Source organism: Rattus norvegicus, chromosome 7 (genome assembly GCF_021556685.1).
Source record: "Rattus norvegicus strain SHRSP/BbbUtx chromosome 7, alternate assembly SHRSP_T2T, whole genome shotgun sequence".
Classification (NCBI taxonomy): Eukaryota; Metazoa; Chordata; class Mammalia; order Rodentia; family Muridae; genus Rattus; species Rattus norvegicus.
The window spans coordinates 89,693,936-89,721,437 of record NC_141540.1 but is presented as its reverse complement, the minus strand read 5'-3'; the positions used below and the strand labels follow the sequence as shown (position 1 = coordinate 89,721,437).

The 27,502-nt window shown below is 38.4% G+C and overlaps 1 protein-coding gene across 1 annotated transcript in view; it reads left to right on the top strand.

The window, feature by feature from the left end:
* The first annotated feature begins 490 nt into the window (after positions 1-490).
* Csmd3 (CUB and Sushi multiple domains 3) overlaps positions 491-27,502 on the top strand; it is a 1,310,498-nt gene continuing 1,283,486 nt past the window's right edge. The window contains exon 1 of the mRNA XM_087559497.1: positions 491-753. Within this exon, the coding sequence (XP_087415623.1) occupies positions 576-753 (178 nt within the window). The 5' untranslated portion in view covers positions 491-575. The remainder of the gene's footprint in view (positions 754-27,502) is intronic.

Sequence of the window (27,502 nt, the reverse complement as noted above, 5' to 3'; positions counted from 1 at the left end):
TAGATGTCTAAAGCTGTCTGGGATATAAGCAACTACTGTAGTAACACATGTCCCATTCTACCGACGTGGGCATCGATGGAACCCAATTCATTATCCTCACGGTTTCTCCTAAAGCGACGCAGATCTTCACTTTAAAAAATATTCCTTTAGCATGCTCCTATATTTTCAGGCTGCAATGGAGAGCTCACTAACATAATATTTCTTGAACTGCTTTTGCAGGCAGAATTGATCTATTCGGGGGGAAAAAGAATCCAAGCCCCGAGATTTCAAATATTGTGGGGAGTTTATCGGAGAGCAGAGCTGGGCTTTTAGAAGCTCACTAGTGCATTCTGGTGTAGGTTGTAAGGAGCAAGATTTAAGGTTAATTTTGGTGGAGGGGAAAAAACGCAAAAGAAAAGACAGAATCCGGAGTAACGGAGACTCTGTGCCCCCGTTGGAGAGATGGTTGAGTCCTCGTCAAGGTTGCTGTGGTATCCCAGAAACACCATTCACTCCGAGCTGTGACCGCGCACCAACAACAGCAACAACTCCACTGCGCTGGGCTGAGGAGCCAGCATCCAGAGCTCGCGAATAATATGAAAGGCAGCCGCAAAGGGGAAAGCAGAGCAAAGGAATCCAAACCCCGGGAGCCTGGCACGCGAAGATGCGCTAAATGTGGCCGCCTAGACTTCATCCTGAAGAAGAAAATGGGGATTAAAAGTGGATTTACGTTTTGGAACCTCGTCTTTTTATTGACGCTGTCTTGTGTAAAAGGTAGGTCTGCTTTCTGGGGTACCCTCTTCTGTGGTGGAGATGGGTCTGACTTGTCGCCTGAGAGAGGCTAGCAAGCTTAGTTTGCAATTTGCACGGATAAAATAATAGGAATAATACTGATGAAGGAGTTGATTCACAGCTCCTTGAGATAGGAAATGCATTTTGCCTGCCAGATTTGGCGTTCAATGCGGTGATTGAGCTTGTGCTCAATAAATATTCTTGCAGTATGCTCAAACCAATACGTGAGTTGGTTCCTATAGCCTCTAACTAGTGGATATCCACGCAGAATTCCTCTGCAAGACTTTTTTTTAAAGTGGTGAGGATTATCTTGATTTCTAGTGGAATCCGTGGGGTCTAATGCTTTGCACAGATTTTTTTTTTAATTGAAGCTACTGGCGTGAGTGATTTTTAACCATTTCAAACAGCAAAGTTGCCAACATGCTAGAAATGCATGGGTTTTAAATGCATTAGGAGACAGAGCCTTCCGGAGCTCAGTCACAGCAACATGAATGTCTGCATACAAATTTGAATTATTTCTACGTGGCTTCCTATGCAAGGATAAATGTAGGGGAGCTTTTGGATACTCTGTTAAATGCTTGGTACAAAAAATAAAATAAATTAATAAAAAATTAAAAACGAGGCTGAGATTTCACAAAGTGTGAAGATCCAGCTTTGAGGCTGAATGAAGGTAGGGAGAAAGTCATTAGCCGCTGACCAAAAAGAAAATCCTCGGCAAGTCTCTGCCTTCAGACAGGTACAATGAGTGTCACATGCACAGACAAGGAGTGGGGGCGGGTGGGATGGAAAATTTATTCCTAAGCAGGAAGGGAAGGGACAGTTGGTCACTGGAGAAAGAACAGTCTGGGGGACAAAATAGACCACAGCTATTCCACAACTTCTGCACCCTACTGCCCATTAATTGCTGCAAAGAATACTCGGGAGGTGTTTATGACTCATGCCGTCGTTCCTGAACAATCATTTCCCCATCCTCACAGCAGCTCCAACAGACCCGGAGGATGGAGCTCCTAGCGAAGCTAGTTTCCAATCCTGCCTGTCTGTGCCTTGAGAGGTGGAGGGGCAGTTTTGGCCCAGGCGCGCCAAGGCTATCAGCACAAACTGGGCGCTTCTTCCTTTGTAAAGGAGTGCCTCTCTGAACCGCAATCGGCCGCGTCTCTATGAAACACTTTATTGTCCAGCTTGCAGCTGGCTGTCCCCTCGCAGAAGGCAGCACATTTGCATTCAGTGGATATGATAATTCATGTTTGGGGAGGAGGGAAGTGGAGAGGTTACCTCTTCCTCAGCGATGACCAATGATGGGTGGTCTATTCCGAATTTTAATTGACATCCTTAAATGCCAAGAAGTCGTCCCTGGTCCCTGTGGCAGCAACTGCTTTGTAACCCCAACCTGCTATTTAAAGCTCTCTCTCTCTCTCTCTCTCTCTCTCTCTCTCTCTCTCTCTCTCTCTCTCTCTCTCTCTCTCTCTCTCTCTCTCTGTGTGTGTGTGTGTGTGTGTGTGTGTGTGTGTGTGTGTGTGTGAATAAAATGCCTGTCCGAAGCGATGTAGATGGAACTAGTCTACCTACAGCACAATCCCAGTTTCAGGTTGCTTACAAGGGGTTTTCGTCGCCAGCCGGGTGTGCGACGAGAGACACGTCTGGGCTTAGTTTTCCTGCCACTCGGAGTGGGTGGTTAATGGATGGCCCTGGGGCTGCCTGCTAGACACGCGCTCGGCTTCGCGTGGAGAAGTCGCGGTCAGCCAGCAGCAGCCCGGGCTGAGGAAAGAAACGTAGAAGTGTCTCCTTCAAGAAGATGACCGAGGGTTAAGTGCGAATTTTCATGAGATACCTGTTGAGCCAAAACGTTTCGGGGGCACATTAGAAGGAGTGAGTTGCCAAAGCGGCAGAGCACGTCAGCCAGAGAAACGCAGAGCTGGGCCGCTTGCAATTTCAGCTCTGGCGCCTAGCACCTACCGTATTTTACGAAGAAAATGCGCCGACAGAAAAGAAAGGAATGTTAATTTGCGTTGCAAGGCGCTGGCAGTAGGAGACACCTCTCCCCCACCCACAACTCTTACACTTTGGAGGGAGATAATTGGTCTCCTTTGAGTCTCTCCAAGCTTTAGAGACTTTGAGAAGGTGTTGCATGTCATAGTCGTCTTTGGTCTTTTCCAAAATCAATAGCACACAGTTCATTAAAACCTTTTTTAATAGTAATACAGTTTTTAATTGCTGTACTTCTAGTACTTAGGTGATAAGTCTGACACTTAATACTTTGCAAGGCTATCTCCCAATTCTGACAAACTTGCATGCAGTCTACGTTTGACAAGCACTCTCCAAGATCCTGGGGTGCCCATTTTGATAATGGCTTATTTCTCCAGTTTAAATTTTAATTTAACCTGGGTCTCAAGGTTTTTATAAAAATGAGATTGCTGCATTGTCCTACACCATGTGTGTTCTAGTATCTAGTCCCTCTTTTGTTCCTCACATTGTTTCCTTTGGATTATTCAGGCTCACAGAAAAATCATAGCATGTCTCTGAAAATTTTAGCATAGGCTAATGTCGGGAAATCCATGGTGCACAGTGTTCCCTCTGAACCTCTCCATACACCACTATTCTACCATCTGTCTGTAGTTTTCACCCCTCAGCTGTCTCCCTTCTGAGTGCAAGAGCAATGACACAGAGGTTTAGGGAAAGGAAACGCCTCTTGCTGGGAGATAAAGTGATCTTTTGTAGGCCTGAGCCTCTCAGGTGGGGCTCAGAAGGTAAGCAACCTTCCCCGAGCTTTTTATATCCACTTGAATCTCCTGAAATAAAAGGTTTAAGGCTGAGGACAAACTGGAGGGCAGTGGAGTTGCAGCCTAGTCTTCATTCTTGCCTATATCTCCTTCTAGCTGGGGAAAAAAAAGCAGAAAGAAAAAAAAAAACGAGTAGGGAGGGAGGAAGAGAGGGAGAAAGGGAGGGAGTGAGAGAGAGGAGGGAGGGGAAAGAAAGGGAGGGAGGGAGGGAGAGAGAGAGAGGAGAGAGGGGAGAAAAAGGAAAGGAGGGAGTGAGGGAGAGAGAGAGAGAGAGAGAGAGAGAGAGAGAGAGAGAGAGAGAGAGAGAGAGAGGAATGAATTTGAAATATATCCTCTAGCTGCATGGTGTCTGGATTTCACCGAAAAAGAAATTGTAAATCCAAAGTCTTAAGTGTCCTACCAGCGTAAAGAAACACTCCTGCGGTGCTTTCTCACACTTCTCAAATGATGGAGGAGGGGATACCCCGCGGCGCAGGAGGTCAATGTGGTGTAGACTTCAGTCCGCAGCAGCAAGAGAGCTGGGTATTGTGTGTGCCATTCTCCCTCCATGTGCTTGTTCTGGGATTTCTCCTGGACTTTGGACTTTAGGAAGGATGTGCCTTCCTGCTTGATCTGGGACTTCCAATGCATAATAACCAGGGCACAGGACATAGAGCTCAATGGGAGAGAGGACCCAATACAGAATCCCCAGTTCTTTCTTTCTTGCCGGGCTGGAAGCCAGTGACCAGGCAGCAGGGAAGAGCAAGAGCTGTGCTTTTTCTCAACTCACCGTGCCTGGGTAATCTTTTCTGAAGTTCTCAGCCAGGTTGATGTCCTCAGGGAAGGACGGTCTCACTCTCCAATCTTAACACTTTCATGTGACACATCAGGAGAGGAGGGCAGGCAAGGAGTACCTTGAGAGAGCATGTCAAAGAATAAATACACTGTACATGTAAAATAATAGAAACAGCAACAGAATTCAGAAAACTATCCCCTGTCCCTACTCCTGTCCCAAGATTAGCACCCAGGCTCCTGCTGGAAATGTGATTTTGTGTTTTTGAGAGTAAGGCCTGTTTCTGAAGCCTTCCACATTTGGGGGAGGTATGCCTCCTATCCATTTCCTTTGTGAATGTTTATTCTCTTTTCTTAAAATCAAAACTCTTGAAATTGAAATTTTTATTACTCAACCAGGTTGAGAATGGGTGCCTGACTTGTGTGTGTGTGTGCGTGTGTGTGCGTGTGTGTGTGTGTGTGTGTGTGTGTGTGTGTGTGTTTGTGTGTGTGTTGCTAGTAGGAAGGAGGTTAATGAATTGTACCCAACCCATCAGTGCACCCTGTAGGGTTGACCGTGTACATATTCAACTGTGTAGCTTTGTGAGTTAGTGCCATGTTAACTTTCTCTATGCTCCAGATTGTCTCCTGATCTGATACCACAATTGTCTGAGATAGTACAGAGGCAAGGAGATAAAGCCAGGTTTCTCCAGACAGCCTTTGCCCTCATTCCTAGGACTTCTATAAGAAGCACTTCCTCTAGGAGATCTGAAAGGTCTTTGGGAAATGAGCATCTATGAGATCCCCTGCCCTCCTGTTGTTGGTGCTTTGGGGCAAAAGAGAGCAAGGGGAGTTGACTAGAAGATTAAAGCACAGCACAAGTCATCTTAGACCCCAAGGTGTTCTCCCTGCTCTCTTGGTGCGGTCACATAATTGCTGAAAGGCCTCTAAACCTTGCACTGCATAAGGAAAATAAAATGGAGATTCTTTATACACCACCTAGGCAGGGGAGTTTCCTTCCCCTTGAAGGCCACCCTTTCCTGCAGATTTAGCACCAAAACGTTCCAAAAGCCAGTTAAATAATATGTCCTGGGACAGATTGTGTGGCTGCTGAAATTCAGAGGTGAAATTTCCTGGATAGCTGTCTCCTTGGAATCAATTAGAAAAGCCCACTCCATCTAGGGTTTTTGGAAGGTTCTGTGTGGGAGAGTCAGGAGGCAGTGCCCCTATAAGCTCAAGTTGCGAGAATGTGTGAGGAGAAATAATAAAGAAGCCGCTTTCAGCATCTTGCAAAGGACACACCAGCTCCCTTGGGATCCTTCAAGGAGAAACAAGAAGAATCACTGGATGAATTAAGTAGAGATCTCAGACTTTGTTACAGGGACTTTCACAGTTGCCTGTTTTGAACAGCTAGCTAGCTTCTCTGTCTGTGGTGTGTGTAGCTGCAGAAGTTTGAAGAAGGCATATCTGGTACAGGCAGAAAACACTGGCAGAAAATGGCAGGTCTGTGGTTCTACACACAGAAGAACTATTCTGTGACTGACAAAACAAAGGGCAGATGAGGCAGCCAACAGTGCCTTTGTGCTCCTGAAGAAATAAAAGCCTCTAAGTAAGATGTTTGCTGAGATTCCAAAGAAAAATATGTATGTGTGTGGGGGGTGCATGGGGCCTGGAACTAAAGTGAAAGTCCTTTCCTTGTTGGCAGATATACTTCTTGTGTCCCAAGAGATGAATTCTTGTATTTATCCTTCAAAGTTTTCAGAAAGTCTGTCAAGTCTCAAAAACTCCACTACTTTATCTATTTGCTGCTCACTTTTACATTTTCAGGGGACACGGTGTCTTATATAACTCAAGCTGGTCTCAAACTCACTGTGTAACTACTTCCTTGAATTCTTGACCTTGCCTGGATCTGCCACGTTCTGGAATTGCAAGAACTACACTTCCATACTTGGCTGCTGTCTGACAATTTTAAACCTGGGAGTATTCTTGCTGAGATATCTGATCCTTTAACAAGATGACCCTTTGAGAAACTGTGCCCTCTTTTACATGAATTTTAAGATTTCTAGGGCTTTGAAGCAAAACAAGTTGCAAGTAAAGAGAGTAAGGAGAAACAATGTGTGAGATGCCAATAGTGCCTAACACCATCCAATGCTCTCTACCTATAGAATAAAACTTAACTTTAGAGATCTTTTTCTCCTATCACCTGCTTTCTCTCCTTTTACTCATGATACAGTTTGGGGATAGACCGAGTATCGCCATTTTGCATAAGGTGTACATGGTGGTGACAGAACAGGAGCCTTAGCTATAGGCTTAATCTGTTTACTGTGAGAATGAGCCGGTGGGTGATTCCTGGTGTTGTGTAGTCCCATTCACTACCAAGCACACACAAGTTTGTCTGTATTGGTTCTGTCACCAGGCTTTTGTTCTCATTTGGAGTAACAGGTGACAGAATAGCATTGAGGAAAACTAACTCCTTCGATATTTTCCAGGATTTGTCATCTTATGTTTATGACCAGCTTTCCTGCCCTTCCCATTCTGTCCCTCCAGATAGTAATTTGAACCTCTGAGATAAGAGTTGGGTGGAATCGGGTCCTATAGTGGGTGACCGAGATACATGAGTGGACCATCTAATTTCCAAGTTTTACTCTCCCGTGTGGAGATTGTTATTACATGCATTCTTATGGTCTTGGATCTGTGTCCTCTGAAAGGATCCCTTCAAAGGCCTTGTTTTACAACTGCTCCATATCTGGGGTTAGGGACAGCAGTTTTCTACTCCAAGAAGCTGTTCTCTCACAACCAAGTTAGCTTTAAATAGACATTCATGAGACCCCCTCCAAATACAGAGAATGTGGAAGGAGATGAACTAAAGCTGACTGGGCAAAGCACTTATTCTACAGGCTGTTGTGCACCAAGGATTTCTCAGGGTTAATATTGTCTCTGGAAGGTAGTCGTGTCCCATGACTGTGTTAAAAATGTCTCCTAAAATGTCCACCCTTATCTCCGTAGCATAGTACTCTTACAGAGGGATGTGAAGAATATCAGAGGGATGCTGGTGGCAATAGTTAAAGCATCATTACCCTGTCGGCTCACAGGCACCTTTACCGCAGTGATTTTTCAAGGCTTCTTGAGGAAAGAGTAACAGTATCTTCTGGAAACTTTTCTGCTAAACAAAATCTCAGGTTCTCACTGGCAGACAACTGAATCATGTTATGTGGAACATAGGCACAGGTATTTGTGTTTTAGCGAGCTAAGTGGTTAATTTTTAATGCTTTCTGAACTTTAAAGAAAACCAATCCAGTGAACTAGAAAAACAAACAAACAAACAAATGAGGACACGAGAGCCACATGCACACAAAAATTTGAAAGGATAATGCCACAGAGCACCTTTATATAAAGAATTCAAATTTTCTAAGCCTCAGCTGCACTGTCTGTATGCTTCTATAAAAGACTGTATTTTCAGTGGACTTACTGAATTAGGTGACTTATGTGAATCAAGTATGCAGCCAAAAGCTGGCAGAACAACCATTAAATTAAACTTGCATGTGTGAAACGAAGGGTCTGCATCCATTACACCATGAGTCTTTAACTTTTCCTCAAAAATCCAATCTCCTCTTACTCGTTATTACTACTTATTGACTCTCCCACTCACAAGAAGTATTCCGTAATTCCTATTGGTCATATTTTACCATGTAAGTCTATTGTCAAGAGAGGAACAAAATTTAAAAAAAAGTGTTAGCCAGACTTCTGTTCAAGTTTGTTCATTCTGATGTGGATTAATTTGGATACCAATTGACTGGCATACTTACATAGATTTATCTGTTCGTTGTGACACAAATGATAATATTCATAGGGCTAGAGGTCCTCTTAAATATCAGGAGGTTCTTTGCATATATATCATAAATAAATATACATGCACAGAAAGTACCAGTGCATTTTCTGAGGTTTAAGATGGGCATTGGCTCCTGCCATGAGACTGCATTAGTGGACATTAGAGACCATGTTCAATGATTTTTATTTTATAGCTTCTCAATTTTATTTCAGTTAGCATAGACGGCATCAAATAGGATAACCAACTATAAAACTTTACATTTAAACACCAGATAGCCACTATAGTCCCACAAAGCTATGTGATGTGTCATTACATATGTGTAGTTAAAAAGTCCAAACAATGCTGAACACTTGCTTAGATGGAGACAGGAGAAGATGATTGATGGCACAGTATATTCTTAATACTGACATAATATCCTGTATGTGTCTCAGGGGATAAAGATGCCTCTAGCTGAGATCGTTAACCTGAGTTCAAATCCTGGAGCCTTGATGCTAGAAGCTAGAAGAGAAGCAACAGCTAGAATTTATCCTTAGCCCTCCGCTCACATGCTGTGGCTGTGGGTATGACATGTGCATGGGCTTGTAAAAAAATAGACATAAATAATAAATAATTCAATAAAAGATTTAAATAACATATGTATTAATTGAATTATGGTACTTTATTAAAAAATTAACCATTATTGGTTATAGGTTCATAAATAAATTGAATTTATAGGTTAATGTTCATGTATACTTAAAATGTTTCAAACCTGGTTTTGTGTTCTGGAACCAATTTATCCTTTGAAATGTAAGTCTACAAAATCAATGATTAATTTGCTTCATGGATTTTTATTAAGGTAAAGTCATAGCACATGAGAACTATAAATCTTTTTTACTCTGTATTTTAATAGGCACAGTTTCTATCATGTCATAAAATAAAAATATCATTTATGACTCTACCTTAGAAATTTCATGAACAACCCAATAATATTATTTGGTTTTCCTTATAATTGCAGCCTGTGAGCTATTTTCAATTGTTTCTACTCTTTCAGATTTGAGTAAAAAAAAAATGGGAAGGTAACAACTTCTGCTAATTTGAGAAGTTGAAGTGTACAGAAAGCGAGTAAGTGAAATATGTAAAAATAGCAGGCTCTCTCTGCGAAAGCTGACTTCAGTGTATAAAGCTCTTCCCGTATCCCATATTAGCAATTTTAAAAGACTACCCATGATGGAGGGTTTTAACGTCATAGGACAGAGCTTTTAAAATTTGAATTACATGTATGGTTAGGTGACACTTCAGTTGGACTATGTGACTAACTTCAAGATGTCAGGGGTACCTCCTGGTTTACACAGAAGCTCAGGCACTGTCATGTTGGGGAAATGTTTTCAGGATAAATACTTTTTGCACTTCTTTTGTGTGGTGCCATTTATGTAGTATCTTCATCTCAAACAGTTATATATGCTTCCTATGTCAGTCCTGAGCTTCAAACAAACATCTGTGTCTGGGTCATAGTTCTGGTCCCATAGTATTACCTTCACTTACTAGTTACACCTGTATAGATATTAAATCCTGGACAGGATCTTTTAAGTTCATGGTTAAACAAAAGGAGAAACAAGGATTAAATCCCCATAACATTTTCAAAATCTGAAACATGTGTATGGTTAGATTCATATTTGAATATCTTCAGTTTTCAGGGGAAAACTGAGGCTTAGAGAAATCAATTCACAAGAAAGGTTGGACTCAATCCTGCCATAGAGATGCAGCCACTGTGCAGTCAGTCACATTAGCAGGTGACTCCATTTCTGAGCTACCTACTTCTTTTACCTAGCTTGCCTAAGTCAATTGCCTCCCTGTCAATAAAACAGACACTGATGATATTTTGCACTTCTATAGACAATAATTAGGAAAGGATTTCCAATAGAATGCCTGAGATTTTAATTCCGTTGACAAATGAAAAATCTAGCACAAAGGTAAAAAAAATTAAAAGGGATAGTTCTTAGGTTCTATCACATTGATCTTGAGTTAAATTTAGAACGTAAGAAACAGGATGAATGAATCATGAGGTATACATGTATACCAACTTATTGGTATAAAACATTAATAAATTTTGCCATAAGATTTAGAAAATAGATTAAGTTTTTACGTTAAGCTCCTACCAATTTCCATAGAGTTTTAAGAATGAAAGCATTCCTAAATCCCGTTCAATGTATTTTCTAATTATTTGCAAGGACTAATGATTTTTTTCAGTGTTAAAAGTATTAGTAATACAACTCCATCCCCAAATCTATTTCATTCTGCAAGGTGGAGAGTCTTACTTAGAAACATCTAGTCTAGCTGTGTATATTCAGGCGAAAGAGGAAACGACCTTTAGAGTAAGTGGCTTTCTTTAAGTTCATTTTCCTTCACTTGCTATCCGGAAGGGCCTCATGAATATCTGTTTAAAGCTAACTGATTTGTGCAGAGCAGCGTCTTGAAGCAGAAAACTGCTGTGCCTAACCCCACAGAAGGAGCAGTTGAAAAGCAAGGCCTTTTGAAGGGATTCTTTCAGAGGACACAGATCCAAGGCTGTAAGAATGCCGGAAATGACAATCTCCACAAGGAAGAGTAACTTAGACGGCCCACTTGCATTGCCATCATTATAAAACAAACGATCTAATTTTAGACAACTGTTCAAACTAGACATCTTGTTGTGAAAGCAATAAATTGTGTTTTCAGATATGACTACTTATACCAATTGTACTTTCTGAACTCTATATTTACAAGTTCTCATTCTTCTAGGTATCTACTCAGAAATGTTATCCGAACCTTCCTGTTAAACTTTAAGGCTCAAGCCAGGATTGTAGCAAACATTGTTAGTCGCAGCACCAGGAAAGCACAGGCAGACAAAAGTCCGCAACTTCCAGGCCACCCTGGTCTACATAGTGAGTTTCAGTATAGCAAAGGCTAAGCTGAGAGGCTTTGCTTCAAAAAACAAAACAGAAATAAATAAGTAAATAAATACATAGAATCGAAGGCTCAGAAAAGTTTCTAATACTCTTCATGAGCAACGTACTTGCTGGATTTTATGCTCTTCATGGGGACACATTAATTTTAAACAACCTTTATGAACAGAATTAAGCATTTCCATATGTGCTTAGGCCTCTCAGATTTTGCCAAATGTCACGAGTGAAGGTGCAGCTGTATCTTATCTCCGAGTGCGTTTTCTGTGCCTGTGCGCGGCAATTCTCCATTTGCTGTTGTACAAGTGTACTATCAGCCGAGTTCTCCAGTTAAAAGTTGATGATATCAGAACCATTCAGTGATTTTACTGAATTTTTAAATTACACGTTAATTCGCGATTTTACTTTCCTGAAGTTGGTAAGGAGGTGGGGGAGCGTATTCATCAGGAACCATTTTGCCTTCTCATCCTCTTCCTGTTTTCTCATGAAGGTTACACCACAGACCCCTCAGCTGTGCTTTCTGCCTTCATTTTATTCGGTTTCTGAAACACCATTTTGGATAGGGATATCTGTCTAATTGTTTCATTTGTTTACACTATGGAGATTGTCTGATTTAAAAAAAATCCCAGGAAAATAATATTCATTTTTTTCCTTTTCCCATGAAAGGATACCTACATGATTAAGTCTATAATCTGATCCAAGAATTTAAAAATATAATTTACAGTGTACTTTTATATTATGAGACATTTATTTTAGAAAAATGAATATAAAATGTGTCTCTTGTTAGTTATTTAAATGTGATTAGATATTTACTGTATCTGAATTTTTTAGATAGGTTTTAGAAAAGTGAATAGAAACCGTGTCTCTTGTCAGTTACCTAAAATGTAATTGGATATTTACTGTATCTGAAATTTTTAGATATTGCATTTATTTGCTTTCATTTTTTAAATCGATCTTTCTCATAGACAAGCAAATTTTGCAACTGCTTTCAGGAGGAGGCTCTGACTGGTCTCCAAATGGGGTAACAGAGTTAAACTGAGCTTCCCCTCTCTTTGAGCCCTCGGTTGCTAGGGACAGCATTTGCAAGATAACAGATCAAAGTGCGGAGACCTGGGAAAAGCAAGGCAACAGCACCTCCCTCCAGGAAGCAAACCCAACGAGCTACTTCCTTCCTTGGCAGCACGTTAGGAGTGACTGGCCTAAATCCAGAGGAAACTTCAGGTTGTCGCATATATGGACACACCTAGAGCTAGAGTAGACTTTTCTTCTTCTCATTTATCCTTTTGGCTGATGTTTAAAACAAAGCAGCTGAACTAATTTCAATGTTTTCTGTAAACAAATTTGCATCCAGCTTGCTAGTGTGTGTGTGTGTGTGTGTGTGTGTGTGTGTGTGTGTGGGTGTGTGGGTGTGTGTGTGTGTAAATGCCGGGGTGCGTAAACCTCCAGATTTGTGTTCTAAGATAAAGAGAAGACAGACTCTCTTGAATAAAATTTGTGATGGAAATGCTCATGGGCCCATGCTAACCAAGCTTATTTCTGTCTAGTACTTATTTATTTGTTTATTATTATTATTATTATTATTATTATTATTATCAGTAGTAGTAGTAGTAGTAGTAGTAGTAGTAGTAGTTTATGTGCAGGAAGGTTTCACATGTGTGGTGTTCACCACATTCATGCAATGTTCATGGAAGCCAGAGGAGGGCACCAGATTCCCTGGACCTGGAATATGTAACACTGACCTGCTAACTGAATGCTGAGAACCAAACTTGGGTCCCCTGCAAGAGCAACACAAGCTTTTAACCACTCTCAGCCTCAGCTCTCCAGTCATTTCCCATTACTTATGAAAAATTTTATCCATAAATTCTGATAGTACCTGAATATTTTTCTGTTACTTTTTAAAGAAAATATTTTAATGTGTGTGTGTGTGTGTGTGTGTGTGTGTGTGTGTGTGTGTGTGTGTGTGTTGTGTAAAAGGTAAAATAGATCAGATAGTCTCGAGCTGAAGTTATCTGTAATTTGTGAACTGTCCTATATGGATGCTGGGAACTACATGGATGCTAGGGTTCTCTGGAAGAGCAGGAAATGCACTTAGATCTGAGTAAGACTTAAGCTCCTTTGGTAACTTACTTTAAATGAGACCAAACAGCAAACTTAAAATTGATTATATTGCAAATCTCTAGAAAATATTCAATATGTATACTCCCTTAGCAGTGTTCATTAACTTATTATTAGACGAATATCATAGATAAAATTAATACTCTACCAATGCAGAAATTCCTTGGAATCTTTTCCCATTTGCAACACTTTGAAGTTCACTTCTTATTTGTATCTGAGTTTTTCAAAGACTATTGAAATTCCCTGTATTAGAAAGACTTTACATTATATTTATGCATTTACTGCAAAAGCAAAATTCCTGAAGACCTGGCAGAATGTTAAAGTTGTCACACATTTGCTTATGCTGTATATATTCATGTAAGCTCCAAATTTGATTATTTCTCGTTTCTAATACTTAGTAAAATTCTAATGTATTTCACTATTTTTATTAGAATAGCATTATGCTTAATTTTTTAACATAATTCAGGCTTTGAAATTTACAATAGACTTTATTTTCACAAAACTTACAAGAGAAGGCCAACCATGAATTCAGTCATCTATTGAGGTCCACATTGGTTGATTCAAGCCTCTATAGAGGCCTGACAGCAAAAATATAATGATTTACTTACTCCCTTCTCTCAAAGAAGACACAGACTTTCATTTAAAATTGACTTTACATAAACACAGTATAAAAGCAGTCTTACTACTATGACATTTTCTAATCATTTGGTGTGATCCTATTCTTATGATAGTGTCAATACAAGTAACACACACATATATGTATTTTATGTTGTGCATCTTTAAATATAATAAAATATGTGCTATGACAGTTAAATATGCATCTTATTGTTATCACTGGGAGCTGTCCAACACGTAACATAGTTGGGGATCTACTTTTCTGTTAAAATGTTAGTTAACTCTCCTCTGTTCACCTAACTGATATTAATCAGTTTACAGAGCAGAACAAAGCTCTCACATGCGCTTCTGCTGCAGCGTAAGTACAGATGTATAATAATTCAATATAATAAATGTTGCTTATTAACCTTACTGTTCCTCAGATTCTGCTTCACAGCTCCTCTCTGTCTTCAAAGTACTCTCCATTAAAACTGAGTTCTTTACCTGTTCACTTTATGATCCTTGATACTAAGCATGAGCTTATTTCCTATAGAAAATAAAATAATTAAATGCAACTAAAAGAATGTGACAGTTTTCTATTCCTTATTTTGTTTAATTGGAGATATGTGTTCACGAAAGACAAGTTTTGGATAAATACATTATGTTAAAACACGTTCTAATTTGTAATATGAAAACTAACAGAAAGAGGTGGAAGAAATAGGTGAGGAAAACAACAGTATCACATCGATGCCAATTTTACCACTTACGAGTTCAGTGGGATGATTTTTCTCTACAAGGTTAATCGAACTCCATTTGTTGTATTACATTTTCCTATTCCTTCATGTGTATTGCTTTGCTGCTTGGTTTTATTTTGAAACATGTCCCAACGATCTATTCAGTAAAGTTCATGTGCTGATGGCTCAGAACTAATTTAATATATAAGAATCTAGATTTAATGTTTGCTAAAGGACCATATATTAAAATTAATATTTTCTTCAGTTTTGTCTCAAAATACTGACTATAGAAGAGCAAATTCATGCATTTCCCTATTACACTGACAATTTAGCTATACACTTTGGTACATAAAGTTAGAAGTTGAGATAAAATGGCTCTTGGTTGGCGGCATTGTTTCACTTTTATTGGTGCAAATAAAAGAAAGAATCTCCATATGTTCCCTGGTGATTTCCCGGTGCTCTCCACAATGTAGCCTCCGCTTATTTTTTACATCCTGCAATAACGCATGTGGTAATTATCAGGGCACAGTGATTTGGTGCATATGACATCGCAAGTCAGTGCTTTAAAATAATTCTGTCTCTGCCTTTCTTACTTCTTCCCCCTCATTTATTTGTATGTCTGTGTGTGACTATGTATGCAAGCATGTGCATTTGTGTGTGCAAGTCAAATGACTGCCTCAGGTATAGTTCCCAAGACTTTCATTAGATTCAGTCCCACTGAAAAATCAAACAAATAAAACAAAACAAACACTAGGGTTGGGGATTTAGCTCAGTGGTAGAGCGCTTGCCTAGCAAGTGCAAGGCACTGGGTTCAGTCCCCAGCTCCGAAAAAGAGAAAAGAAAAGAAAAAAAATACTAAAACCAGAGCCTTTCACTGGCACGGAACTAGGGAAGTACTTTGAGCTGCCTTGTGAGCTAGCACTAGATCTGTCTACCTGCACCTTCCCAATGTTAGGATTACAAACTTCTGCTACTCCGGTGACTTTTCTTTCCTATGCCTTGTGAGTATAGAACTGATATTCTATTGCAAAGCAAAAGATTTTTGGTTTCTCTTACCTCCCCAGCACTCACTCACTCTTTCTTTCTTGTAATATAAGAAAAAAGGAAATAGAAAATAGTCCCTTTATACTTGACAGGGATGCATGAGTACCAAAAGGAACAAATCTACCTGTGTACTTTGACTTTTTTCCCTGAAGTTTAGTCCTATGCTATTTGCAGATCATCACTAAAATTTTACTATGAAATGGCAGTTTTGTACCATTTATTCATTATCTAGAATGGAGTGGAATGGTTTTTAGCTAGTTTGATTTTTTTTTGTCTGTATACAGAGGAAATCTCATGAGGCTACTAGGGGAATGTAGATTCAGTTTTCTTAAAAACTACCTAATCACAAAAAGACTAACAGAGTCAACTAACATGGACCCTTGAGACTCCCAGAGACTAAACCACCAACCAAAGAGCAAGCATGGACTGGTCCTAGGCCTACCTCCACATATTTAGCAGATGTGCCTCTTGGTCTTCATGTGGGTTCCTCAAAGACTGAAGCAGAGGCTTACCCTGACTGTGACCTGCCTGACTGAAGCAGAGGCTTACCCTGACTGTGACCTGCCTGACTGAAGCAGAGGCTTACCCTGACTGTTACCTGCCTGTAGATTCTGTTCTCACTGGGCTGCCTTGTCTGGCCTCAGTGGGAGAGGATGTGCCAAGATCTGTAGTGACTTGAGGTGCGAGAATAGATTGATACCCAGACAGGACATAACTCTTCTCAAAGGAGAAGAGAAGGTGAGGATAGGGAGAGAGATTGTGTGAGGGATGACATGGGGGGAGGCGGCGGGGGGGGAAGTAAGGGAAAAGTGGTGATCGGTATGTAAAACGGGAAAAAGAAAACTAGCTAATCATTGTAAAAATGTATCTTCCCTACCCCCTCCCTCTAAAACTCTCCAGGTTTTAACTAAATTGTGCAGGTTATTTTTGTTGGTTTGTTTGTCTCTTATGTGAGCTTCATGGCTGAGGTATTATTGTTAATTCTTCACAACCTCACCTGAAAGCTTCCATTAAAGACTCTACAGGATTACAGTAAGTCTCCATTTCTTTTCTTCTTTGTGATTTAGAATATGGATAGCAAGTAGACTGGCTTTGAATCAAGGTACTGTATGACACCTGGAAATGGACCCAGAAGTATATCAAGGATTCTATGTCATTTCAACATGTTTCCCAAGAAGAATATTTGGATAAAGAGCAATCTTTGTTTCATAAACCTCATCCACATTTAAACATGTTACATTAGATGCAAGGAACAAACGTTTTCTTTTTAAAAGGGGCTATAAAGGACTGGAGATAAAGCTTAATGGTTAAGAAAACTGGCTGCTTTCCCACAGGACATGGGTTCAATCCCCAGCTGCCATTTATCAGTTAGCAAATATCTGTAACTCCTGACTCAGGGAATCCTATGTGATCTTCTGGCCTCTAGGGGCATACAGACATACATGCATAATAAAACACACAATCTCATGCATAATAAAACATCCAATCTAAAAAAGAAGACATATTTTTAAAGAAAGCATGAGAAATAACTTAGAATTAAGTAGCAAGTGGAAAAATCAGTTCCTTTTCTTTTATATTAACACACTTTAACATATTCAGCATTGCTTAACAGCAAACCAATGGGTATTGTGTATGTATATTATATAAATTACATAATATATATATTAGCATTTCAAATGTTATCCCCCTTCCCGGTTTCCCCTCTACAAGCCCTGTGTCCCATCTCCCCTCACCCCTGCTTCTATGAGGGAGCTCACCCACCTACCCACTATCACTTCACTGCCCTAGCATTTCCCTACTCTGAAGATCAACAATATCAACCAAGCAGACCTCCAGGGTATTTTAAATGGTTGCTATGGCATACCAAATTGACACACACGCTCTCAGTTTCAAAGCAGACCTTGCCAAGGCAAAACCCATGCTCCTTCACCACATCAAATCGAATTTCAAAGATTTGGAGAGGGAAAAATGTAGTGAATACGTTCACGCAATCCCTTTCACATATATAAGAGCACTTTTTCCTGTCATGATTATTTCTGAGCTCACAGTTATTTATTTTACATGCTGTGAGAAGAAGTGAAGGCAATAGAAACAGGGGAAATCAGAATGACATTACACAAAGGTCAGACCTATTACTTTGCCAGAGAGGCAGAATGCACATTAGTGTTTAGACATGTGTCAAAGGATCCTTTATTAGGGCTGAGTTTGCTGCTCAAATGAAAAACAAAAATTCATGTGTGGTAAAGATGTAGGCGCCATGATACCACACTTCAGCATTGTAATTACCTGCATTTTTCATTGTATATTTTATACTTTGCAATTTAATAAAAGGTGAAAGAGAGCCACATTTATAAACTATATAAAGACCTCGTTTCCTATTAATCAACTTTTTCTAAATTTAAATCCTGTCTGGCTTGCATTGGAAGTGTTCTGTGAGATTACTTCCTTTTAAACTTTTATTTTCATTGTTATCAATAATTTGTCCATGTGTGTGCCTTTCTGTGGGTATAGGCACATAAGTGCAATGCCTCGCAGATGACAGAAGAGGGCGTCAGGTGACTAGGACCTGGAGCCAACCCTGAGTTGCCAGACATGGGTGTTGACCAACAAACCCTGATTCTGAGGAAGAGCAAGAAGTACTCTTAAACCCGAACCATCTCTCCAGCTGCTGATTCCGTTTTTGTAGAAACCTAATTGAAACAAATATGTTCTATAAGTGGTGACTTTTATTGAGATAATTAAAAATCTGAGTCAATATTATGTATCCTGTTATAGCACCCTAAAAATGAATGCATACTTTATAAATTTGCAGTGAACTGAATTATATCATACTAAAGCAAATTCATCAAATTGGTTTACGCTAAAATTGTCCGCAGAAAAATCAATTTATACTGTACAAATTTTTAAATTGGTATACACTTCAAATCTTTTTAACTCCATCATTGGTGGCTACTGAAGTCTATTCGAATGTCCAATTTATCCTTGAAAGCAAAATGTTTAGGAATGTTACATATCTGTTTAGTGTAAAAAGATTTCAGTAGATTTTGCCACCCTGACTCCTGACTCAGTTGATTTTACTTGGATTGGGTTTCCATTACCATTTTGATGCTGTGATGACACATCATGACCAAGGTATTTTATAGAAGGAAGTGTTCACTTGTTTATAGTTCCCAAAAGAAAATACCCACCATGGCAGGGAGCAACCAGCATGATTGTTTGAGCGGGATGCTTAGAGCACACATCTCCACATGGAAACATGGAATGGAGAGGGCAAGCTGGGACTAGGGCAAGACCTTTGTCCCACAAATTTCATTCCCAGTGGTGAACTGTATAGCTTACTTTTAGAGAGAGAGAGAAGGTGTGTGTGTGTGTGTGTATGTGTGTGTGTGTGTGTGTGTGTGTGTGTGTGTGTGTGTGTGTGAGAGAGAGAGAGAGAGAGAGAGAGAGAGAGAGAGAGAGAGAGAGATTTATTTTTCTTGTTTTTGTTTTATTCTGTTTTGTTTTTAAGAGAGAGAGAGAAAATGACAATGAAATTGGATAGTAGGCTCCTGGGAGACTTTGTAATATTTGATAAAAATAAATGCATGAAATTCTCAAAGAATAAACATAATTTTTAAAATAAATATTTAACATTGGTGTTTATTATAAAATACTTTTTGTCTAGACGAATGACAACACAATGTGTTTATGTGTATATAAATATATAGAGAGGTAGATTTTACATGTTTAAGACATTTTAACTTGTTACCCATGTTTTTTGTTTGTTTTGTTTTTCCTTTTTTATTAGTTATTTTATTTATTTAAATTTCAAACGTTATCTGCCTTCCCACTTTCCCCTCCACAACCCCCCTATATCTTCCTTCCTCCCCCTGTTTCTCTGAGGGTGCTCCCCTACTCATCCACCACTCCTATCTCAGTGCCCTAGAATTCCCCTATCCTGGGTCATCAAGCCTTCACATGATGCCAGATAAGGCAATCCTCTGCTACATATACAACTGGAGCCACAGGTCCCCCCATGTGTACTCTTTGTTACCCATGCTTTAATGGTAAAAATTCTACTTTGTTGCCTGGTAATCAACTCAATATAAACGCAGTAATGCCAACCCTCTGGGAGACGTGTGTGCTAGCTGTCTGTTGTGAATGCTCTACTGCTGTTTGATGCTGAAATTGGTTCTTCTTGAATAAATACATCATAGGAAGTAGGAAAGTTTCTAATACAGTAACTACATGTTCTAATAGAAATAGTGTCATCCTTCTACTACCTTTGTCTAATTTCCTGAGTCTGTTCCCAGAACAGTAACTAATTCTGACGAAACCTTCTTCTCTGGGAAGATAGCTCCCAGAATCTCGAATACTTAGTTCTCCAAAGAGTGGTGAAACTTGGAGAAACCGAGAGTTCTGAACATGACAGAGTTCAATCAGTTAACACTACAGCTGATATTGAGCTTCCTTAGATACTTAATTTGCTTATTTTTGTTCTATATTATACATGTTTAACTTGATTTTTGTCTTACTAATCTTAATTTATTTTATTATTATTTTCCTTACCTTATTTACTTAGTCACTTTACATTCTGATCACTGCCCCCTCCCTCTTCTCCTCCAAGTCCTGCCCTCACACCTCCTCCCTCCATTTCCTCTCCTCTTTCTCCTCTGAGAAAGGAAGGCCTCCTCTTGCCTACCAAAGAGCTCTAGCACACCAAGCCTCAGCAGGACTAGAAGCATCCTCTCCCTGACACATACGAAGCAGTTCCAATAGGGGAAAAGGATGTAAAAGGAGGCAACAGAGTCAGTTAACCCCTTACCCCACTTCACTTGTTAGGGGACCCGCATGGAGATCATGCTACACATCTGTTACATATGTGTAGGGGACCTATTTAGAAGGGTTTTTAAAAATAATTAATTTTCTAAAACATCCTTATGATACTTAATGTATTCCATGTCTAAATTTTTACTGAAACATTGCATTTCATATTCACTCTACAAAGATCAGATGGTCCAGTGTAGAAGACTTTGCGCTGCTTAAATATATCCAGTTTTGCTGAACTGTTTCTTGTTGAAAATACACTCTGTATATTTATCTCCAGGAAATTCCATCCTTGTATCCTTGCTCTCTAGATACCCACTAGTTGAAATTAAACCTCATTTCCTCGCATCTGCCATAAAATGTATTTATAACTTAGTCATCATTCTTACCATAATCTGTCAGTATTTAAGAAAATTGTGCTTATTCTATTCCTGCATATAACAAAAAAAGAGGAGGTCATTATTTATGTTCTCCTCAGTTGGAAATCTTCATAGAATTTTGCATAGGGCTTTGCAAATATTTGATTTTAACAACTAACAGTTATTCGCGTGAGAATAAAACATCATAGAATATTAGCTTATATCTTATTTGTGACATTTAAATATTATTTTCATATCACTTTACTCTTATTTGTTAAAAGTTATTAGCTTAAAGTTGTCTTTTTCCCCCTAGAATTAAGAAAATTACATTTATTCATTTCTGTGGGGTACAGTGGGTTTGTACATTCCAAGACACACTTGTGGGGGTCATAATACAACTTTCTGATGTCAATTCCCTCTTTCTATGGTGGGGGGTTCTTGGTATCAAACCCAGACCACCAGTGCCTTAGCCCCTGAGCCACTATTTTTGAAATTTGCCTTTCTTTATCCAGTCCTATAACCTCCTCATGTAATGTGAGCTCTTACATTCCCAGAAATCTCTAATTTACTGTTCAGTTGAACTATATGACATTAATTCTAACCTGTCCTTATTATTCTGATTGCTTTTTGGCTACCTTTAAACTTAAATTTTTCTCACTTAGTACATATTGTTAATGTTTTACCAGTCCCCCAGATTGTCTCCACCTTCCCATATACCCATTTCATACACTTTATCCTTTTCTTCCTACTCCCTGCCTCTCAATCACACAAACATAAAAAGAACAAAAATCTGAAACCAATAAGACACGCACACACACAAAAATACCTGTGTAAAATCAAACATCCCCATCAGGGAATAAAAACAAAACCAAAATCAGTCAACCAACCATAAATTCCATCATGGAATTCATTTAGTTTTGACTGTTTCTGGCCCACCTCTTGGAAAACATCCACCTGAGTGTGGATGTCTACTGAGGCACATCTACTTTCCGAAGACGACTGGATGCCTCGTCATGACTTTCTTGTTCTGTCTTTGTCAATTCTACCTTTCTTTAATAACTTAATTTTAAAATTCTCCTTTTAGATTTTCATGTGTGTACATGATATGCCCACAACTTACGTCCTATTTCAACTCGCCCCAGGACGCTCATCACATCTCCCACCTAAGTTAGTCTTTATTTAACCAACAGAATATAATTAAATTTGTGCACAAATCCAGTGGGGCAAGGTGTTTCCTTTTTGTCCTGGTGTCACTGAAATTCATTTGAAAGATACCATTTTTTTTTTATTAACTTGAGTATTTCTTATATACATTTCGAGTGTTATTCCCTTTCCCGGTTTCCGGGCAAACATCCCCCTCCCCCCTCCCCTTCCTTATGGGTGTTCCCCTCCCAACCCTCCCCCCATTGCCGCCCTCCCCCCATAGACTAGTTCACTGGGGGTTCAGTCTTAGCAGGACCCAGGGCTTCCCCTTCCACTGGTGCTCTTACTAGGATATTCATTGCTACCTATGAGGTCAGAGTCCAGGGTCAGTCCATCTATAGTCTTTAGGTAGTGGCTTAGTCCCTGGAAGCTCTGGTTGCTTGGCATTGTTGTACATATGGGGTCTCGAGCCCCTTCAAGCTCTTCCAGTTCTTTCTCTGATTCCTTCAACGGGGGACCTATTCTCAGTTCAGTGGTTTGCTGCTGGCATTCGCCTCTGTATTTGCTGTATTCTGGCTGTGTCTCTCAGGAGCGATCTACATTTTTAAAGGGCTTGCATATTTTTCTTGTGGTTAAACAAAGTCAACTTGTTGAAATATATTTTAGATTTGTTTCTAAACCTCTCTGTAACTTCCCACAGCCCTATTAAATCTTCTTTTCAGAAATTAACACACCTTTATTCCTGTCCATAATTTTACTATTGGTACTTTCTCTTGTCTTTGTTTTATTGTAAATGAATTGTCAGAATCAAAAATAATAATGTCTATTTTGAAGATGTGATCTCTACATTATTTTAGGGCTCAGTGAAATTGTTCATTTTGTTTTAAGCATGTTTTGGTATTTTTCATTTGATCTTCATTTTCATGTGTATGAGAGCTTTGAGGAATGGGTTGTGTTATGATCTCTGCTCTAGGCAGCATCGTGGTCTTTTACATATAGTTTCTTTCTGAAGATGATTCATTGACTTTTGTCGTTAGCCTCATTTTATCTGGGACGCCATTGCTGTATGTTAACTATTACAAATATTCGTAATTCTCTAATATGATTCACTTTTTGTATGTTGACAGATATAAAATAGTAAGTTTCAAGTTTGTTTATCTGATACTTTATGTCAGTTTAGTAATTCTGGGTTTCTTCATTGCTTATATTAGAAAAATAATATATCTTCACTAGATTCATTTTATTGTAAATATCTCCCGAAAAATAATAGCTCCCACCAGAGGTGATTGGCTTAACAGAGGAAGATGTTTAAGTGCAGATGCCAAGTGTTGGGTTTGCATTCCCATTCTCTGCTTCAACAGCGTATGTGGGAAAGAAGCTGCAGTGATGCATTTCAGCAAATGCACTGTGTTCCCTTTTAATTTGCAGGAGTGCAGGGAAGGCTAAGATTCTCAAACCTTTCTGCACTTCTTGGTAGACGTAACAGGTGAGTGGATACTCGCAAGGCTCACACAGCTTCTAGAAATGGAAGTCTGATCGTTTTCTACAGCATGAATGAATTTGACATTTTGTTTTAGTGATGTGATAATTCCTGATGCCAACTGCTCAACTTATAAAAGTTTAGTAGATTGTAGAAGACTGCTAGTGAAAACTGCTGTTACATTTTAATGCTATTGCCAAGCAAACTAGAACAGCGGTAACCAGTATAACATAAATGTAGCAAATTCAGTACTTGCAGAGAATAAAGCACCCAGAAGACAAGGCAAAGGAGGATAGATTCTGGAGATTTTTTTTAATTATTTATGTTTTTGGCTTATTTGTTTTCGCCATTTAAAAATCCCTACATTGTTTGATTTTTCCTTGAAAATTTTGGCAAGATTTTCAAATCATATAAACAGAGATACACTTTCAATTTATCTGTTACAAAATTTCTGTACAAAAGTACTACCTAAGACAAAATTAAAAAAAAAAAAACACCAAAATACATCACTTAAACAAATTCTGCATATATATGATACATAGTTTGTTTGAAATGTACAACATCTTATTATTCTAAAAGCTATATGTACATACATCCTATTATTCTAAAAGCTATATGCATTGAATAAGTTCAGAGAAAAAACAGCCTGCATATGTAGGTATAGGTTAATTGAATTTTGCTTAAAACTTAAGATGGATTTTGATTATATTATATATATCTTAAAGAGAAATTTATTGTTATTTATATAGAATTTTCATTACATGCTTATCATATATTTAAATATGAAAAAATTCTGCCTCATAAAATGTTACTGCCCATGACACTGGATCAAAATGAAAATATATGTAGTGCATTTTAAAATCATGTCTTTGGTTTTTCAAAACTCCACAGTTTTCATAAAAGGTTGCTGCTTCATAACCACACACACACACACACACACACACACACACACACACACACACACACACACGGTTAAGTTTTCATTGGAAAATAATACCAACCCCCAAAATAATCTGTCCTATGCAGAACACTCTAAAATGTGTACAGCATTTGAAAGTCCAAACACTTTAAAATTGTACACAATTCTAAACGGTACATCTCCCACATCTCAAACATGATCCCTGTCTGTCTGTTATCATTGTTTGGGTTTTATTGGATTCATCAAGATCTCTATCATCTTCCTGAGGTGAGAGTTAAGGTCAGAGTCTTGCTCTTAATATGGATTAGAGTATCTATATCCAGGGCTTGCTGAAGTAGGAGAGCTGGATTCTGCTGGTGCCATATCATATTGTCGTGTGGTGATTATGTTCTTGGGTTTGCCTTTTGCCATGGAGTTGTCCCTGGTGTTGGTTGGTAGTAGCGCCCCACATTGGAGTAGCCCTCCTGGGCGGCAGGTGGAGCTGTACGTCTCGGGTTTGAGCAGACCTCTTTGGAGGCACTGACAGCTGTTGGATGGAGCTGTGTGACTGGAAGCAAACCAAAAATGTTGTGTTTTACACATTTAATTTTGTGGCATGCATACAGTGTTCAATAACGGGTTAGGATTTTTATGTCTTCGAACATTAAATTAATTTTATGTTAGAGCCCTATCCTCACAGTTATATTTTGAAATATGTTATGCTATATAATGTTATTACTCCATTTTCTCAAAAATAAGTAGATAGTTTCTAAAATAATATTTGAATTTTAAAATTTGCATCTTTGTACATCAAAATTCAGAGCTTAACCTTTTATGAAGCTGATTCGATCTATTTTTAGAAATCATAACACTTATGGTCAAAACCCTATAGTTGCATAGCAAATTGTTAATAATTTTATAAAGTGAGTAGGCTGTGAATGTACTTTTTAAAAGTGCCATAGTTCTTACTAATCAGACTTATTTATCAATTTTGAAGGAAGCGAAGTAAGTTAAACAAAAAGCATATTGATTTCACAGCTAATGTGGAAAGTAAGTAGGTTAATTGTTCAGTCATCTGGGTCCTCTTAACCTCACACTAAAGGTGTGATTCTACATAATGAATACTAGTGTGTATATATATATATATACATATATATACATATATATAGTCTTTTTATATCAATTTCTATATTGATATAATATCATATGATACATTTTAATGCTACTTGATTTCCTTTGATTAATTGCATTAAGTATGGTATGAATATTTGTTGTAGTGAATGTAGGTAAGATAATTATATCTTTGTACTATGAAATATTCACTCGCAACATAATTTTTGTATCTTTCTAGCAACTTAGCACATCGGTTCCCCCGCACTTCATTTTTTAAAACTCCTGTGCACATTTTCTGTGGTAGCAGTGAGAAAAATATCAGACTTCAGATTTGTTTTGATGATTGTTTTGGCAAACTTTCTTTTGGTTTCAAGTGAATCCGGAATTTAAAATAACACAATTCTCAATATTTTCAAAATTCATCCATAGCTCAACTAGCAATCATAACAAAAATATGGAAATACTCCAAATCTATGAATTGTTTTCCTTTCTTTGAACAATTTTTAAAATTAAAGATGATTCATGTCCTCCGGATCACGGATTTTTAAAAACTCTATCAACAGTACTGTTGAATAACACAATGTCTTTTTTATTTAAATTTTAACAAAACCTGGTATTTTCCTGTCACAGACACATCAAGCTGTCATGGCTAGAAACTAATTAAGTCCTATTTATTTTAAGTTTTAACTCATGTAAACTTTTAAAAGTGACGACATGTTCTCTGTCCCCTCTGTCTCCCCCCTGCCACATTCTGCTTCCTCTTCTGTGAGGTTCACTGAGCAATGAAGGGAAGATTTGATGGAGACAACCATATTTAGAGCTGTGTGTCCTGAGGTCTCTCAGAACTGAGGGAGCAAAAGGCCCTCTAAAAATCTGAGCAATGCTTATATGAACTCAAAGACTAAAACAGCAAGAACAGGCCTGCACGGTCTGAATCAGATCATCTGCATAAATATTATAGTTCTCCATTTAGTTCTTTCCTGGTCCTCTTCAGTGAATGAGTGAGTGGGCTTTGATTCCTGTGCCTGCCCTTGGGGGAAGGGGGCTCTCATCTTTCTCTGTTGGTATCTCTTATCTAACTTTGATGTGACAGTTTTTCTTTATTATCTTAAATTTTATTTTTCTATGTTTTGTTATTACCTCTTAGAAACCTGTTCTTCTCTATGTAAAGACTGAAAGGGAGTGGATTTGGAGGGGAGAGGAGAGTAGGGGAAGAGAAACTGAGAGGAAAAGAGGAGAAACTATTCATATTATGTTTTATTAAAGAAGAATATATGTTTAATTAAGTCATGCATTTCATTAGCCATTTAGGCTGTGTTTGTAGAAATTTAAACGACTTTCATCGAAGCATAACTTGGTAATAATTGAAGCAGTGTTTTCACCTTGAAAGAAATCGCTAAAACTAAAAGAATGCACTATCTTTTCAGATTTTGTATCAGGTAAAAAATTATATTTGAAATTCTGTGTTCTATACTAAATTATGTGCTTACTTAATACAAAATACTTAGTTTTAGAAATGATTTAAAAAATATTTGTGTCATAGTTTCCTTACAGGATTTCAAGTATTGACTAACTAATTCACTGTCTCTATTGGTTACTGGCTTCATTAGTCTTACTTCACTTTGTTTTGAGTTGTTTGTGTGACTGTGTAAACACATGCATATATGAGAGTCATTGTACTCTGGACTCAAATACAAAAATTTAGATCCTCCTGTTAATTTTTAAAATAAAATTCAGTATTTAAATTTTACTTAGAGTGGTATCCATAACTATTTTTAAAGTTTGAGATAAAACTACTTATTTAATTCACTATGAAACTTTTGAAAAGCCACTTTAAATATCATTTATTTTATTACTCACCTTATATTAAAATGCATTAGGTTAATATATTAAAATATATGTCAAGTTTTGTATATTTAACACAGTAATAAAGTTGTAGATTTAATTTTTAAATTTTATTAATTTACTTTTTTGTCATTGTTAGGTTTTTAAGTCTTGTTGCCTGATAGAGGCTTTGGTCACTCATGATAAATGCTTACCTCTGCACTTTGACCTATTGTTTGCTTTGAAACTGTTTCCAAAGGTTATTTGAAATGCTAAAGTTTTCTGTGCCTGTGTGTATGTTTGTTTGTGCATACATCTACATGGTACACACTAACATGTCAGAAGAC